The sequence below is a fragment of the Danio aesculapii genome, chromosome 22, assembly GCF_903798145.1.
Source record: "Danio aesculapii chromosome 22, fDanAes4.1, whole genome shotgun sequence".
Lineage (NCBI taxonomy): Eukaryota > Metazoa > Chordata > Actinopteri > Cypriniformes > Danionidae > Danio > Danio aesculapii.
Window position 1 is genome coordinate 28849112 of NC_079456.1, and position 16527 is coordinate 28865638.

General features: G+C 36.3%; 1 protein-coding gene across 3 annotated transcripts in view; it reads left to right on the forward strand.

The window, feature by feature from the left end:
* The window catches only part of arhgef3 (Rho guanine nucleotide exchange factor (GEF) 3), a 175578-nt gene that overhangs the window by 152463 nt on the left and 6588 nt on the right, over positions 1–16527 (forward strand). For all 3 annotated transcript variants that reach the window (XM_056447652.1, XM_056447654.1, XM_056447653.1), the window contains 6 exons: positions 1265–1327; positions 1878–1974; positions 8065–8141; positions 9230–9487; positions 10537–10707; positions 13310–13496. In XM_056447652.1, the coding sequence (XP_056303627.1) occupies positions 1265–1327; positions 1878–1974; positions 8065–8141; positions 9230–9487; positions 10537–10707; positions 13310–13496 (853 nt within the window). The remainder of the gene's footprint in view (positions 1–1264; positions 1328–1877; positions 1975–8064; positions 8142–9229; positions 9488–10536; positions 10708–13309; positions 13497–16527) is intronic.

Consider the following 16527-nt stretch of genomic DNA (forward strand, 5'->3'; position numbering starts at 1 on the left):
GGGCGCCATGCCAAAATTGATCCCGCCATGGCTACATTACAGCTTTTCATTCAAAACATTCAGTCGTGTTTTTTTAATAGCGGGCTATAATCGCACCAAAACGTATTAAAACGTAAGTGAATTATAACAGTGCAAACTTTTCTCTAACCGTAGTAGTGCTGTGCGTCATTTGTTTAACCCTTTAAGGTTACGTGCTGACTGACTGACTGACTGACAGGTGCGTGAGGCCAGCAAACATGACGTATAGCCGTTTCACTTTACTTCAGGACGCATTAATACCACTCTGTATGCCTATTTGAGGCATTCATAAATATTCCTAGCAAATCTAATAAATGTTGAAGACATACTTGTTACATAAATGCACTAAATCGCACTTCAGCCCTGTTTATTTGTGAGCGCACAAGAAGATCTGCGCTAGAGCAGCGTATATTTGAGGGGGCGTGCAAGAAGTTTTGTGCACAAGCAGAGGAAATTGGCGTGCAAGCATAGAGATTCGCATGCTTGTAGGCTATTACATAAATGCGATCTCGACTTCTAATACTGCACACACGACATTTGTCATTGAAAAAATGCCACAGGTAGTTAGTAGATCTAAGTAAAAAAGGCCTGCCGCCACAGCTGGAAAAAATCCTAGAGGAAACACTGTACAGTATCACAATACTACTTGGTATCACGATACTTCAGCTGGTATAGTATCGTAACATGAATAGATGGTATCGCAACAACCCTAGTGCTCGTGTGGGCTTCCCCCGGGTTCCTCCCCCGTCCAAAGACATGCGACAACTGTGAATTGACTAAACTAAATTGGCACCATAGATGAGCTCTTAGTCAACAGTATATCTCTCCAAAGCAATTTATAATTTGTCATTAGGCATAGGAGTTCTCGAGATCTACCTCAACTCAAACTCCCCTCTCGCCCTGCAAACAGGAAGGAGCCCTGGGCTCGAGGATGCCAAACACGCTTTATAACCAATCATCAGCTGAGGGTGAACTCTTTAAAGTTTAAACAAGACTCAGCAAATCACCTGAGGATGCTCTCGCATATGATTAAATTCTCATATAGCACTCTCTGGGACCACTGGGATCACTTCGTCTAAGTCCTAAATGTTTAAGTTTAAGTTGAACCATGAATAGGTTATATGAGTTCTAGGAATACTTGTATAACCCTATAAATATGTTTTTAACCGGAATGTCTGCAACATGCACTTTTTTCTTCAATGTTAGTACCCTTCACTGAAGTTCTTCTTTATCATTTGCTCGGCAGGCCATCTTTGAGCTGTCTCAGGGAGAACAGGACCTGATTGAAGACTTGAAGCTGGCCAAGAAGGTACACTGCTTTTTTTGTCACTTCATGCTTAACTCCCATTCATGAATTGTCTCGCGGGGGCATCGTGAGGTAGCGCAGCATGCATCGGATGCACACTTCAGAATCTCGTCGGAAGTAGTAGGTCATTTGGGTTTTTCTTGCGTACTGTTTTTTTTTTTTTTGGAATTCGGACATACTACTCGGCTTGCATATGGTTTTTAGTGTACTTTATAGTATGAAAGTTTGCGATTTCAAACACAGCCTGAGACTAACAAGGACTAGATGAGGGCTAAACACAGAGGGCATGGCAGCTGGAAACAAGAAGGGAGGAACAGAGGAGCACATGGTGGATACAAACACAGGTTTTATTTACACAGAAATTAATTTAATGTCATTACAAAATAAAAAAAGGTAACAGTGGTTTAAGTACAGTGTAAAAACGTTGATTAAAGGCAAACCTAGAATATAATTGGGTTTTTTTCTCAGTCAAATTTTCAAATGCGTCCTCTTTTCTGCCAGAATAGACATGAGGGTTTGAGTGTCCTATGTCTGATTTGTGATTTCATCGTAGGCATATCACGACCCCATGCTGAAGCTGTCTATTATGACGGAACATGAGCTCAATCAAATATTCGGCACGCTGGACTCCCTCATTCCACTACATGAAGGTGAGCAAAAATATAAGTAATAAATAAGTAATATATTAGTAATATATGGGTGAGTAATATATCTAATAAAAGACAGAAAATATTACTTTGCAAACTGTATTGTACATAAACCATATAAACATGTACATGTTGTTCAACAATATTACAGAAATTTATATAAAATGAATAAGCATATATTACCATTGTCAACAAGATGGGCTGTTTATTGCAGATAGACACACAGGGATCTGGTGTGATCGGGTCCATTTTGAAACCTATCCCAAACCCGTTCTGTATTTGGCATATTTCCATTTATTTTAAATGATTGTGTGAGCGAAGAGAATTCAAAAAACAAAAATTAAATTAAAACATTAAAGAGAATATCACGCAAACAAAAATCCAAAGCTATTGAAATCAGTGTCTTGTTGTTGTTTTCTAAAACCTTCACTTTTTGCTCCTCTCTAGTGGAGTGTGGTGCCAACCATTTAGGTGCCACTTTTCACATTTACAATGGGTAACCCTGAGTAATTATTAGGGATGTTTCCACGGCTCAATATCTTATTTGAAAAGGCAGGTATAATGACATCCTAATGAATAACTATGCATCTCAAAAATAAGTATTTAAAGTGAGTGAGTGGTAACTAAGAATGAAATGAAAATCAAGTGTAAACCAAGTAGCCACATTGTGGGGTTTAAATTTTAGATAAAGGAGAGCCAGTACAACGTTGACAGAACTAGTAGGAGCTGAGTTAGCCAGTGTTCTAAGCTGTTGAATGAGAAGGTTATGGGTCCCATAAGTAAATCCATTGCTTGTTTCTGAATTTAGTAGCAATAAGTTGTACTACAATCAACTGTGCATTATGTATTAGTATAATTATTTGGGCCTAGATGAAATATAGTGTTTTAAAGTATATTAACATCGTAAAGCAGCCTTTCCACTCCACACGACAAACTACAAGCAACAGACCGGATCCGGTTCCAATGGAGAGTAGTCCGGGAGCTGCGTGGAGTTCCGATCATCTCCGTATGTAGAAAATTCAGATCTGATTAGAGCTGAGGATCTGTTAAAATATTTAAACTCCTGCGACTAGACTGTAGGCGACCGGCAGACCGGATGTGATGTATTCCAGTGTTGTACAAGCAGGTCCATGTGCATGAGATGAGAAATAGGAGTTTTTTGTTATTTTTTGAATCAGAAAATGTCTTTATATTTTTTTTAAAGTTCTATTCATTACTTAGTAATAAAAATTTTTTAGCAGTCTGTGATGAGTTTCTAGTATTCATTCATTCAATGTTGAATGCATGGAGAATAAAGGCTCTTGCTTTTGCACTTCTTTATTTCGGACACCACCATGAGAATCAGCTTCCCATGGTGTAGGACAAACCTGAATAGTCTGTGCGACTGCCACAAGGGGGCGTATTCCGACAGTCGTGTCTGAATGTCATGTGCAGTGAAAAGGCAGCTTAACAGTGAAAACTAAAACTGTTTTTATGATATTTCCTAGGGGGATGTACAATTTTTTTTAAAGTAGTTGTTTGAGTACTGAGCCATGTACAATAGTGTAAAGTAACTAATTACAAATACTCAAACTACTGTAATTGAGTAGTTTTTCTCAGGAATTGTAATTTACTAAGTAGTTTTAAAAATGTGTAATTTTACTTTTCCCTGAGTACATTTTTAATGCTGTATCTGTACTTTTACTCCACTATTTTCCTTCAATCTGTAGTCACCACTACACTGTCCAAAATCTCTATATGCATTGATGCACAGACTGTTTAGATGCATGTCACTTAAAAGAAGATGTCAGATGTTTACTGTATGATGACAGAAATGGCCTTAAACATCCAGCAGCAGGCACAAGATGTCAACATGACGTCAGATTGACGTTGTACCCTAACATCATGGGGACGTTGCATTTTGTTTGGAAATAAAAATTGTGTTGATGTCAGAATTCAACGTCAACGTCCAACCTAAATCCAACCAAATATCAATGTCTAATGATGTTACAGCTTGACGTTGTGTGGATGTTACCACTATGACATCTATCAGACGTTGGATTTTGGTTCCCATACCTGATGAAAAAATGGCAGTATTTGATATCAATATGACATTGGTTTAAGTTGTTGGCTCATCGTTGGTTTTTGGTCACTTTCTAACAACCTATAATCGACCAAATATCAACATTATTTGACGTCATTATTGGACATCAAAATAACGTTGTCCTTAGATGCTTTCGAGATATTGAATTTTGGTCACCTGACGTCACATCCTAAATCTATGCTAATAATAACGTCTTATGACGTTGTGTGCCTGCTGGACAATAACTAGATGCACTACAGAATGTTGCGTTTACACACACATGCACAAATTACATGTAAATGCACCAGCTTTTCAGTGTAATTCTCAATACTCACTACTCTTGAGCAGAGATGTATAGTAACAAAGTAGAACTACTTCACTACTGTACTTAAGTACTGAAAGGCAGTATCTGTACTTTACTGGAGTGTTGTTTTTTTCTCCTACTTCCACTTTTACTTAAGTACATATTTTCGATGAGTTTAATACTTTTACTCCGATAGATTTTTTATGAGCTGCATTGTTACTCGTTACTAGGGGTGTCAAAATGATCGATATTGGTTCAGTAATCATAACCGGTTTATCTACTATGTGCGATGTCGCAATACTATGGCGAAGGACGGAGGCAGGGGCGAGTGAAGGCGGCACAGCACACGAGCCACTATTTCACTACTATGGAGAAATGCTGTAAGACTCCATCTCTCCCTCTCTCACTTTGAAGATTTGACCCGCTGGCCTGTTTGCGAGGTAACTTTTCCTCTCCTCTTGGCTGTTAAAGAGATACTTGTGGATCCAGACACGAGCGTGTCTGAGGTGCAAGTTTTCTCCAATGTGTCTATTATGGATTACCTATGATAACCGCTTATTATACACATATAGACTGTAACCGCGGCTGTTCCTCTCGCCATCAGTGAACAGCGCTTTCATTTCTAAAGGCGCTAGCAGCCCTTCTTGTTGAGAAGGTGAAGACAATAACCAAACAAAGAGGTGCAAGTCCTCGCCTGTCAGCGCTCGAAAAGCAGGCGAGATAATATTTACATTAGTTTATTTGCTATAAATGCTCATGCTGTCTTCTGTGCATGAGTTTTGTTTGATACATTCAGAAAGAGTGTTTTCTTTGAGCGGGTCAAATTAAGGGTACAGTTCATATATCTTACTGCTGTATTAAAGAACAAAATTGTACTACAAATAACCCTTTAACTGTCACACCAAGAAAAAAGCAATATAATTTTTTTTGATTGCATTTCTTAACTCCTAATGTCACTAGTTAACAAAATCAATGCATTTTTTTACAACACATCCCATAATTTCTAAAATATCAGCCTCTACCAAATGGTTGAGATGTTGGTTTATAGTAAAAGTACCAGAATTAATAAATATACCATAAAAATCTGAAAATATGAAGTGTAAGACTAATTAAATTAAAACATAATTAATAATAAAACATTTTGAATACTAAATCATAGCCATAAGCCATAAAATATTTCAGATTTTCATTTAACACAGTAATATACACGTTTTCTTGCTTTTTACAATAAAATCTAAATCAAGTGAATTAGTGCAACAGGATTTAGTTTGCTTGTTTAGTTTAGTTTCACAAGTGCCTCCAGAAGATGGAACTCCTGTTTATTGTGTTATTAACCAATCAAACTTCAAAAACTCCCAAAGTGTGAGTGTGTGTGTGTGTGCGTGTGTGCGTGTGTGCGTGCGTGTGTGTGTGTGTGTGTGTGCGTGCGTGCGTGCGTGCGTGCGTGCGTGCGTGTGTGTGTGTGTGTGTGAGAGAGAGAGTGAGAGAGAGAGAGAGGGAGAGAGAGTATGTATGTGAGTAAACATGCTGAATTATCTCATCAGTGAAGGGATTTTCTGGTCCTGACGATGTGAGTTATTGTACCATAGAAACTATTGACATCCATCAAATATCTACAAAAAACAAACAATCAAATATCAATTTCTTTCAATTGTGCTAATACTGGTACACAAGTATTTGGCATTTAAGAGGTAATCATCTTTGAAAGTTGTGATGTCCACACATAAGTTCTAAAAATTAATTAAATTTACTCCAAAAATATCCTTAAGATATACTTAAGAAATTATTTATATTCATGAATAAATAACAAGCTGTGTCATATTTATTCTGTGAATGATCAAAAGTTGATATTTCTCAGCAAACAGTCCATTCAGACTGCAGAAATGCATGATATGAAATTATTAGTTTTGCTTTTCTACCTTTATCATAAAGTGACTAATCAACCATTTGGTTGAGCATGTTTTTGAAACATTAATACAAACACACTAAATATTTTTCACGGCACCAAGTAACATAACTTTGTAAAGTTAGGGCTCTTAGAGGGTAATATGTCAAGAAAATATGTTTACCTTGCAAATTTTTACCAAAAACAGTTCACATATTGTGAGGACTGATTTCCTTGTTTTTGAAGCAATGAAGCAATGTTGTGACGAGTGCTTTCAGGTTTAGTTAAATTAGGTACTCCTCTCAATAAGATATGGTCAGTCAAAATATGGTCAACCATTTGATCGAGCAGGCAGTTAAAGGATTAATATATAGATATTAATATATTTATAGATTTTAATTAAAAAAATTATTGTGTTGTGAAGAAAAAATCTAATTATGTATGGGAAGCATCGTCAATGCCCCGAGATATCGAATTGAACTGAATCAATGGCATGATAATCGTAACCAAACCAAACCGTGAGACCAGTGTAAATTCACACCCCTACTCGTTACAATTATAGACCTTTTTGAAAATGGGTTTCAATAGGGTATATGCCGAGCTAGTGTGTTTCCCATACTGATAAACTTCTGGTGACCTGTTATTGTGAGTTTTTTTCCATACTATACGGTTCTTTCTACAGCATCGATGTTGTAATGTAATTCAAATAAAATCAGTTAAAAAGACTTTGGCATTCATTTAGTTGTTCAAGCGTAAAACGAGACAAAAAGCCGTTTACTCGCACACACCTGTCAGAATCAGCAGGCTAGCTCAGAAGCTCTATTGAATATACTGGGGTAAAATAAATGCTCATATTATAAAGACATGGTGGGAAAAAAGGTTATTTAATGCAGTGCTTCTTGTGCAATCTGAGACATACTTTATATCGGATATCACTCAGCCAGTGGAGATCGCTGATTTTTAAGGAAAACAGTCCTTAAACGCGCCGATTTTGCATTGGCATACAATTCACCGGAAACGATTAACCCAGGTTACTGGCAAATTAAAAGATCTATTAGCATGATTCGGCACAACTTTTAAGGTGTGTGTTAAAGCTGTCAGATTTGTGGTTCAAACGTGAGAGAAAAACAGTATTGTAAACCATGTTTCTTTTCGTTCTGCTTAACCACGTTAATAACTACATTACACAATACTTGTACTTTTACTTTCAGTACTTGAGTAGTACATTTTGAAATAAACTACTTGCAATACTTAAGTACAAAAAATGTTGAATACTTTAGTACTTCCACTTAAGTATGGTGTTTAAAGAGCACTTCTACTTCTACTCAAGTCACTTTTTGATAGAGTACTTGTACTTTTACTTAAGTCTGGGTCTCTAGTACTTTATACATCTCTGCTCTTGAGTATTTTTAAAAGGGCTACTTTTTACTCATACTTTGAGTAATATTTACAACAGATACTTTTACTCAACTTCCACTACATTTTTCGGCAAGTAATGGTACTTTTACTTGAGTGTGATTTTTCAGTACTCTTTCCACCAATGGCCATGTAGTACTCCATACTGAACTTTTGATGTGTTATATTTCTTAATTTACTGCTTTAAATAGATAATGATGGGACATCTGCCATCCACTAATTCCAATAAGCTTTTTTAAATATGAATATTTATGCAATTGCAAAATATATATTTTTTTAAGAAATAATTTTAATCTCATCACAAAATATAAACAATAATTTTGGTTTACGTACAGCATGGAAACATTTATTATAGGCAAACCTCTTGTCAATGTGACACATGAAAATGGTGACAAAAAGACCCAAGCTTTGTCTCTAATCCTGTAGATCTGCTGAGTCGCCTGCGAGAGGCCAGAAATCCGGATGGCTCAACTGATCATATGGGCCATATTCTAGTCAACTGGGTAAGATCGTCTCACTGCCATCCTATATTTTCAGCCCTCTATGCAGTTTTCTTCATCTGAAAAAAAAAAAAAATACTTAAAATCTTTAATACATCACATTTCTTTTGTTTTCAGCCTGATTTCAGTCTGGAATGGTTGGCTAAAGTCAGAGCCGGTTTTATTCTGATTTGAAATACATACTTTTCTGTGTCTGTATGTTCTGTGTGTGTGCTTGAAAATGTGTATACATCGCCTATCCAAGTTTTAGGAACAACATATAATAACTTGACTTTTAGTTGATCATTTGGTATCAGAAGTGGCTTATATGAAAGACAAAGGTCTCTAGATTATGCTTATTTTACCAAAATAAAAAGTGATCATGCCTTGATTTTAATCATTTAATTAGGACAGTAAGGTCTGACTTTTTTTAGACAAAATTCTTGTCACTTATCAGAAAAAATGTACAGTATAGAATATAAAGTAATGGTGCAATGGAGAAAAAATGAATATTGTGGGTGACTGCATGAGCTTGGAGGACTGCATCATACATCTCTGCAATGACTCAAATAACTTTTTAATAAAGTCATCTGGAATAGCAAACAAAGCAGAGAGTTCGTCAGGATCCTTTGGATTTATCTTCAATGCCTCCTCCTTCATCTTACCTCAGACATGCTCAATAATGTTCATATTTGGTGACTGGGCTGGCTAGTCCTGGAGCACCTTGACCTTCTTTGCTTTTAGGAACTTTGATGTGGAGGCTGAATATGAGAAGGAGCGCAATCCTGCTGAAGAATTTGCCCTCTTCTGTGGTTTGTAATGTAATGGGCAGCACAAATGTATTGATACCTCAGGCTGTTGATGTTGCCATCCACTCTGCAGATCTCCATGCACTACTTAATTATAAAAAATCAACTGTTCTCTTTCTCCAAATAAAAATGAAATAAAAGAAATCCTGCTGGACCAACATTTTGAAGAGTTTAACTTCAGCTTTGCCATCATACCTGTCTGGTGGGTGTTTGATTAGTGTTGGAGCTCATCTGTGTGGAAATTGACCCATCATGAGCTTGACATCCCTGTTCAAGAACTACTCTGTTTGTCTCTCACCGCAGCTCCCTTGTCTTGAAACCTACAACAGCTACTGTAGTAACCAGGTAGCAGCGAAAGCATTGCTGGACCATAAGAAGCAGGATCATCGGGTACACGACTTTCTTCAACGCTGTCTGGAATCACCCTTTAGCCGAAAACTGGACCTCTGGAACTTCCTGGACATCCCGCGCAGTCGACTGGTCAAATACCCACTACTACTGAGAGAGATCCTCAAACACACACCCAATGACCACCCCGACCGGCAGCACCTGGATGAAGCTGTAAGTTAAGCCTAAAGTGTACTGCAAATGACATAAGTGACATACAAGGTCATGTTTGCATTTCACATACATTAAATATATGCAACATATATTTCAAAATATTGCAGAAATGGCAGCTTACATGTATTTATTTTAACCATATTAGCTATAATGTATAAAATATTACAACTTTTTTGTCATAATTCAATTAAATTCAAGTTTACTTGAATAACTCTTTTCACAATAATTAGGATGCTGTGTTCACAGTGGAAACTATACAGTTGAAGTCAGAATTATTAGCCCCCTTTAAATTTTTTCCCCTTTTTTAAATATTTCCCAAATGATGTTTAACAGAGCAAGGAAATTTTCACAGTATGTCTGATAATATTTTTTCTTCTGGAGAAAGTCTTATTTGTTTTATTTCTACTAGAATGAAAGCAGTTGTAATTTTTTTTAAATCCATTTTAAGGTCAAAATTATTAGCCTTTAAGCTATATTTTTTCGATAGTCTAGAGAACAAACCATCGTTATACAATGAATTAGGTTAATTAGGCAGGTTAGGGTAATAACCCTAACCCCCCTAGGTTAGGGTAATAACCCTAACCTGCCTAATTAACCTAATTAACCTAATTAAGCCTTTAAATATCACTTTAAGCTGTATAGAAGTGTCTTCAAAAATATCTAGTAAAATATTATTTACTGTCATGATGGCAAAGATAAAATAAATCAGTTATTAGAGATAAGTTATCAAAACTATTATGTTTATAAATATGTTGAAAAAATCTGCTCTATGTTAAACAGAAATTGGGGAAAAAAATAAACAAGGGCGCTAATAATTCTGACCTCAACTGTATATACATTTAAAATAGTACTGGAAAATTATGGATTGATTTCATAACAAACTACATTCATCCATTGAAAAAATACACCAAAATATAACCACTGACATCCATGTTTTTGTTCACAATTTTTAAATGCTTGAGTAATAATCTTTCTGTCAATTAGTGACAATATCTTACTGCATAACAATAAATTGAATTGTTGTTGTTATTGCTCTTTGACCTCTACAGATTCACATGATCCAGAGCATCGTGGCCGGTATTAACACACAAACGGGCGAGTCGGAGTGCCGTTACTATAAAGAGCGCTTACTGTATCTGGAAAGTGGCCAGAGAGATTTACTGATCGAGAGTTCACGGATCCTCATCTGCCATGGAGAACTCAAGAACAACAGAGGAGTTGTAAGAGCTTCACTCATTTGTCCTTTCTTTGGGTCTAGATTTATTTAACACAGGCTCATTGTGAAAACATACAGTAGCCCTGTATATGTTTCTGGAGAGCACAAATTATGTAGCCAGAGGTGACCGCGGCTTTAGTCAACATTGCATATCTTGCGATAAAACCATTGCGGACACACAGATTGTGATATCGATGCTTAAACAATATATTGTGCAGCCCTAATCTCTACTGAAACAGAAAGACAGAGCGGTTTAGATTTAATCACAGCTCTGCCAGTGAGAATGGTTGAGCTCAAGCGCATCAAATTAAAAGAAAACGAGAAGCGTCTTAAAGGGGGCGGGGCATCTTAGATACTAGAGACCATTTGATTGGTCAGAAGATTTGATGAGAAACTGAAGTATGAGGTGACATCAAAAATTGTGTCACTGTTTTGGAGCACACTAGATTATAGATATCCTTAAAAATAACAGACTAATACTAACATTTAAAAAAACTTTATTTTAAATCCAAGGAACCTTTAAACTCGTTCATTTAATGAACCGCTTCAAGACTGTAATGATGCATTTTAATGGTCATTAGCATTGTAAATCCTCATCCTGTTTTCATTTTATTAAAAAATGTATGTTCACTTTGTCTAATATTACTTTTGCATGAATGACATTTGTGTTTCTAATGCGGTATCCAAGGCTCCGTTTACACTAATACGTTTTAGTTTTAAAATACAAACATTTTACTACGGTTACACCTTCCGTCCACACTATCCCGAAGTTTTCCAGCCCCGAAAACGGAGAGTTTTGGAATCGCTGAAGAGGCCATTTTGGTTTTAAATCGCTACTGCTCCGTGTCAGTGTGGATGGGGGAAAACAGAGACATCTGAAAATGGAGACGCGGCTGCAGACATTCGCCTATATGATTGAGGCTTTTTCTCAATATCAAGTACACAAAGTTTAGTCTTACATTCTTTCCTTGTAAGTTCAGACACCAGACACCTCAGGTAAATCTTCAAAGGAAACAGTGTACTTAACAATAAAATGAAAACATGAAATAAGGAACTGCCTATTTTCATTTTAATATTATCAACTTAAGAGACACTAAAACTGTTAATGGTCTTGTGTAGCTACATATTTATATGATCGTCATCTTCACTGTATGCAAATAACAAAATAGAGCCTATAACTAGGGCCAGACAGAATCTGCGGGCATTTTTTGCTATTTCGGCTGAGAATTTTGTAAAAAGTCTTATTTTGGAAGTATTGTAACTAAAACAGATTATATGAAATAAAAAAAAAATACTTTTTAACTTTTATTTAATGTTTACAATGTAAATCCATCTAGATCCACTTATTTGGTAAACAAAGCAAGTCTATCATATAATATGTCTACTAAAAGACTGAAAATATTACTTTACAAACTGTATTGTAAATAAATCAAATGAACACTTTCATATTAGTCAATGATATGACTGAAATTAATTAAAAAACTAAATAAATATAAATTTACACACATTTACACAAATCAATAAAGAATCAATAAAGGCTTGAAAATATGCGGAAATCTGTGGATTTCTGCATGCACAGATTCTGTGTGGGCATTTTCATTGAAAAATACAAAACACAGGCAGCATAGGCAGCACGATGGCGCAGTGGGTAGCATGAACGCCTCACAGCAAGAAGGCCGCTGGTTCAAGCCTCGGCTGGGTCAGTTGGCGTTTCCGTGTGGAGTTTGCATGTTCTCCCCGTGTTCGCATGGGTTTTCTCTGGGTGCTCTGGTATTCCCCACAGTCCAAACACATGTGGTATAGATGAATTGGGAAGGCTAAATTGTCCATAGTGTATGTGTGTGTATGAGTGTGCATGAATGCTTCCCAGTGATGAGTTGTGGCTGGAAGGGCATCCGCTGCTTAAAACATATGCTGGATAAGTTGGCGGTTCATTCCGCTGTGGTGACCCTGGATTAATAAAGAAATTAAGCTGAAAATTAATGAATAATCAATAATGGCCATTATAAAAGTATAACGTACAATAAGTTTATAGAATATAGGAAGTAAAAGCAAGCAATCAGTCAAATGTACAGAATCAGTGTACATGGTTACATAAATTAATATATAATAACTTATCTTTGCGCTTAGCCAAAACATGTTACCTGAAAACAAGTAATTGATTCAAAAGACCGTAGAGTCCTTAGATGAATTAAATATCACGTTTAACAACAATAGTGAGATGAGATCCAGCGGAAGATCCTTGATGAACTCCATCAAAGTGCGCTGCTCTTACCTGTGGTTTTGTGCTCAAAGCATCCACTGACACTGACTGTTCATTTTCATTGGTATAGTGTGGACAAAGAGCTGTTTAGAAACGCTAGATGAAACGCCAAAACTGTATTTCTGGTACTCTCCTGAAAATAGAAAAGCCTGGTAGAAAATAAAAGCATAATAAAAGCATTGTTCCATCCTAGCTAAATACCAACAAGTGCATTTAAAAGTGTGGTCATTAAAAGGCAACTTTTCAGCTCAACAAACAGATAGTAAATAAATGTCAAACGTTATTGAAAAATTCCACATTATAACAAACCCAAAAATCTCTCTCTGTGTCTGTCTTTCTGCAGAAGCTACACGTGTTCCTGTTTCAGGACGTGTTGGTGATCACACGGGCGATTACCCAGAATGAGCAGCTGTGGTATCAGCTTTACCGGCAGCCCATTCCTGTGAGAGACCTGGAGTGGGAGGACTTGCAGGACGGAGAGATGCGAGTCGGTGGATCCATTAGAGGAGCCTTCAGCAACAATGAACGGAGTGAGTCCAACATTAACCAGGAAAGCAATTTCAAGTGGCTTTCAAAATGGCCCAGGAATTGTGTATTCAAAGTTTTATTTAACTTTATATAAACGTAGCGTTATGTATAAATGTTTTATCACATTTTTTGATCATCCATTATAGAAAGAAATTCAATTGCTGCCATCAGGAGGTTGAGTTCCTGGTGGCAGAAAATAATTTTTTTCTTGTCTTAGTGGTTATTAATCTTAATCTGTAACTAACATTCTCCTTCCGCACGTGTCATCAGAAAGGGAAGCCCCGCCTATTAGTGATGATTTCTGCCTCATTAGCTTAAACAGCCCTGAGTGAGAAGCAGCCGTCTGCCATTAGAGCTTGCACTGTAACTGGTGAAGATAATGTCATTGATTAAGAAGCATTAATGAACGGCAGAGTCTCCATAGTCTGCCTTCTTCTGAGGCTCATCTTTTGACATTTTCAGCTTTTCATATTTTATGTTGTCCCACAGGTGTCTGTAGAGAGCACAATCTCATTCGATTTTAAAGTGACAGTCACCAAAACAATACAATTTGGATCAAAGCCTAAAAGGGGCAGTTTCAAAGAGTTATAAACAATTTTTCTGAGCTGAAACTTCACACACACACACACACACACACACACACACACACTCTCTAGGGACATCAGAGACTTCGTTTACATTTTGAAAAAAGTGGCAGAATAGTTCCCCTTTAATGGTCGTTTACATCAAGCATGATAACTATAAAGATTACAATAAAGCGGGCTGTCTAAAACTGTTCTGAATGTAAAATTACACCAGAGTTCAGACGTTGCTGAATTCACTTTCAGAATGACTTTTTTCCCAGCTTATAAATGATGAAACTCTGACAGTCAGAATCCATTGAAATATAAAAGTCTTGTGCAATTCAAAGCTATTGTGGAGAAGCTCTGCTTGATGTTAAGCCCTCTTTTCAAGGTTATTTAAAGATAATGATTATTTAGAAAAATATTGGTTATACCATGAAAGGGAATGATAAAAATTATTGAAAGTATGCAATTGAAACTATGCAAGCTAGGCTAGCAAATTAAAGTAAAAAAAAAATAGGCACATTTATCCAGTGTAGTCTTTGTTTTGCCTTCTTTAAAAATGCAGTAATGCAATAATGTTTATTTTAGTACACTCACTGCGAATACGGTTCATTTACTAAATTCACTGCACTAGATTCACTGGTCAGATGCACTAGAAACCTAGCACACTGAGGACATCTGCTGGTTACAACGAGTAATGCAAAAAGAAAAGCATAAACTAAAAATAAACTTATCATTGTTTGCTGACATTGTCGCAAATATAGTTACTGTTATATTTATAGTTATCATCCTTAGTATGTATGGCACTTTATACTGCACAGGTCTGTTGAATGCTTGATTCTTATTGGCTGATAAGCATTCTGGGCGACGCAGTGGCACAGTAGGTAGTGCTGTTGCCTCACAGCAAGAAGGTCCTTGAGCCTTGACTGGGTCAATTGGTGTTTCTGTGTGGAGTTTGCATGTTCTCCCTGCGCTCGTGTGGGTTTTCTCCAGGTGCTCCGGTTTCCCCCACAGTCCAAAGACATGTGGTACAGGTGAATTGGGTAGGCTAAATTGTCTGTAGTTTATGAGTGTGAATGAGTGTGTTTGGATGTTTCTCAGAGATGGGTTGCAGCTGGAAGGGCGTTCGTTGCGTAAAATATGTGCTGGATAAGTTGGTGGTTCATTCCGCTGTGGTGACCCCTGATTAATAAAGGGACTAAGCCGAAAAGAAAATGAAGGAATAAATGATTAGCATTCTAAGGTGTGCTGTTATTTTCAGATAAACAGACACCTAAAGTAGATCCAGTGTTACGGTTTAACTTGTGACCCTCTCCAGGTGTAAACAATTCACATTTGCAAATTGGCAGATTCGTCACTTTTTCACAGCAACAAAACATGCCCATACCAAATAAATATTCTTATTACTTGGTGTCAGTGTCATTGTCAACAATATTGATTTTAATATTTGTTTAGCAGAACAGTATATAACCAAAAATAATCCAAAAAAATAATTATAACTTAAATGTCATCAACGAGATTCAATCTTGTATAGTTAAAAGGTTCAGTCAAGTATCAAAGGACCATTCTAACTGAGCAAAGAGCATAGAATCACCAAGAGGCGGCCATTTTGGAATAAAAATTCCAATAGAATAACAGCACAGATAACTAACATTAGACAGAATGAATTAAAATACTGAGTTAAATATACTTAGTTATACTTATTTATGCTGAGAGCATATATTATATTTTATACACCCCTTTTAAAAAGTAACATTTTAAACAATATCTCAATGAAAACAGACAATTTCCAAAATGTTGACAAGACTATCTGTTATCAACAAATTTTTTAAATCATGTTAATTTAATTTAACATGCCAGTATTAATTTGTATTATGCCAGTGCGTAAACTAATAAATGAAAGTAATTTAAAGTAATTTCACCTAAAAGTGAGAGTTTCAAAAAAACAAATATGGTTAAAATATATTAAACAAGTCTATAAAATTAACTAGATTAATTAAAAGTGCTGATAATCTCCAGTCTTTGATTGTAAGTGTTGTATTGTCATCTTTCAGGTTGTATTTTAGCTTTAATGTGCTTTTTAAATAAATATTAAAAAAGAGAACAGCTGCTTGCCATCGCAACAGCAATAAAATCTAATGGATGGCCAATTGCTTTCACTCCAAAATGGCGGTATTGCAGGGCTGTTGCTGGGTGTCGCTTCTTGGTGATTCTAAGCACTTTGAACTGAGCTAATCATGAGTACACATGTAGAGGTCGGTTTTGATATCTTTATCAATCAACATATGTTTTGTTTTGGTTGTGGTCTCGTGTTAACTTGTTTTCATCTACTTGCTTTTATGTGTTTTTACAAACTCACGCTGATATTTTCTCAGAATAGCTCTGAATGACAAAATGATGTTTTAGCAGTTGGTCAAACCATGTTTTTTATAGTTGTAGACTCATGTTAACCTGTGCCTACAAAGTC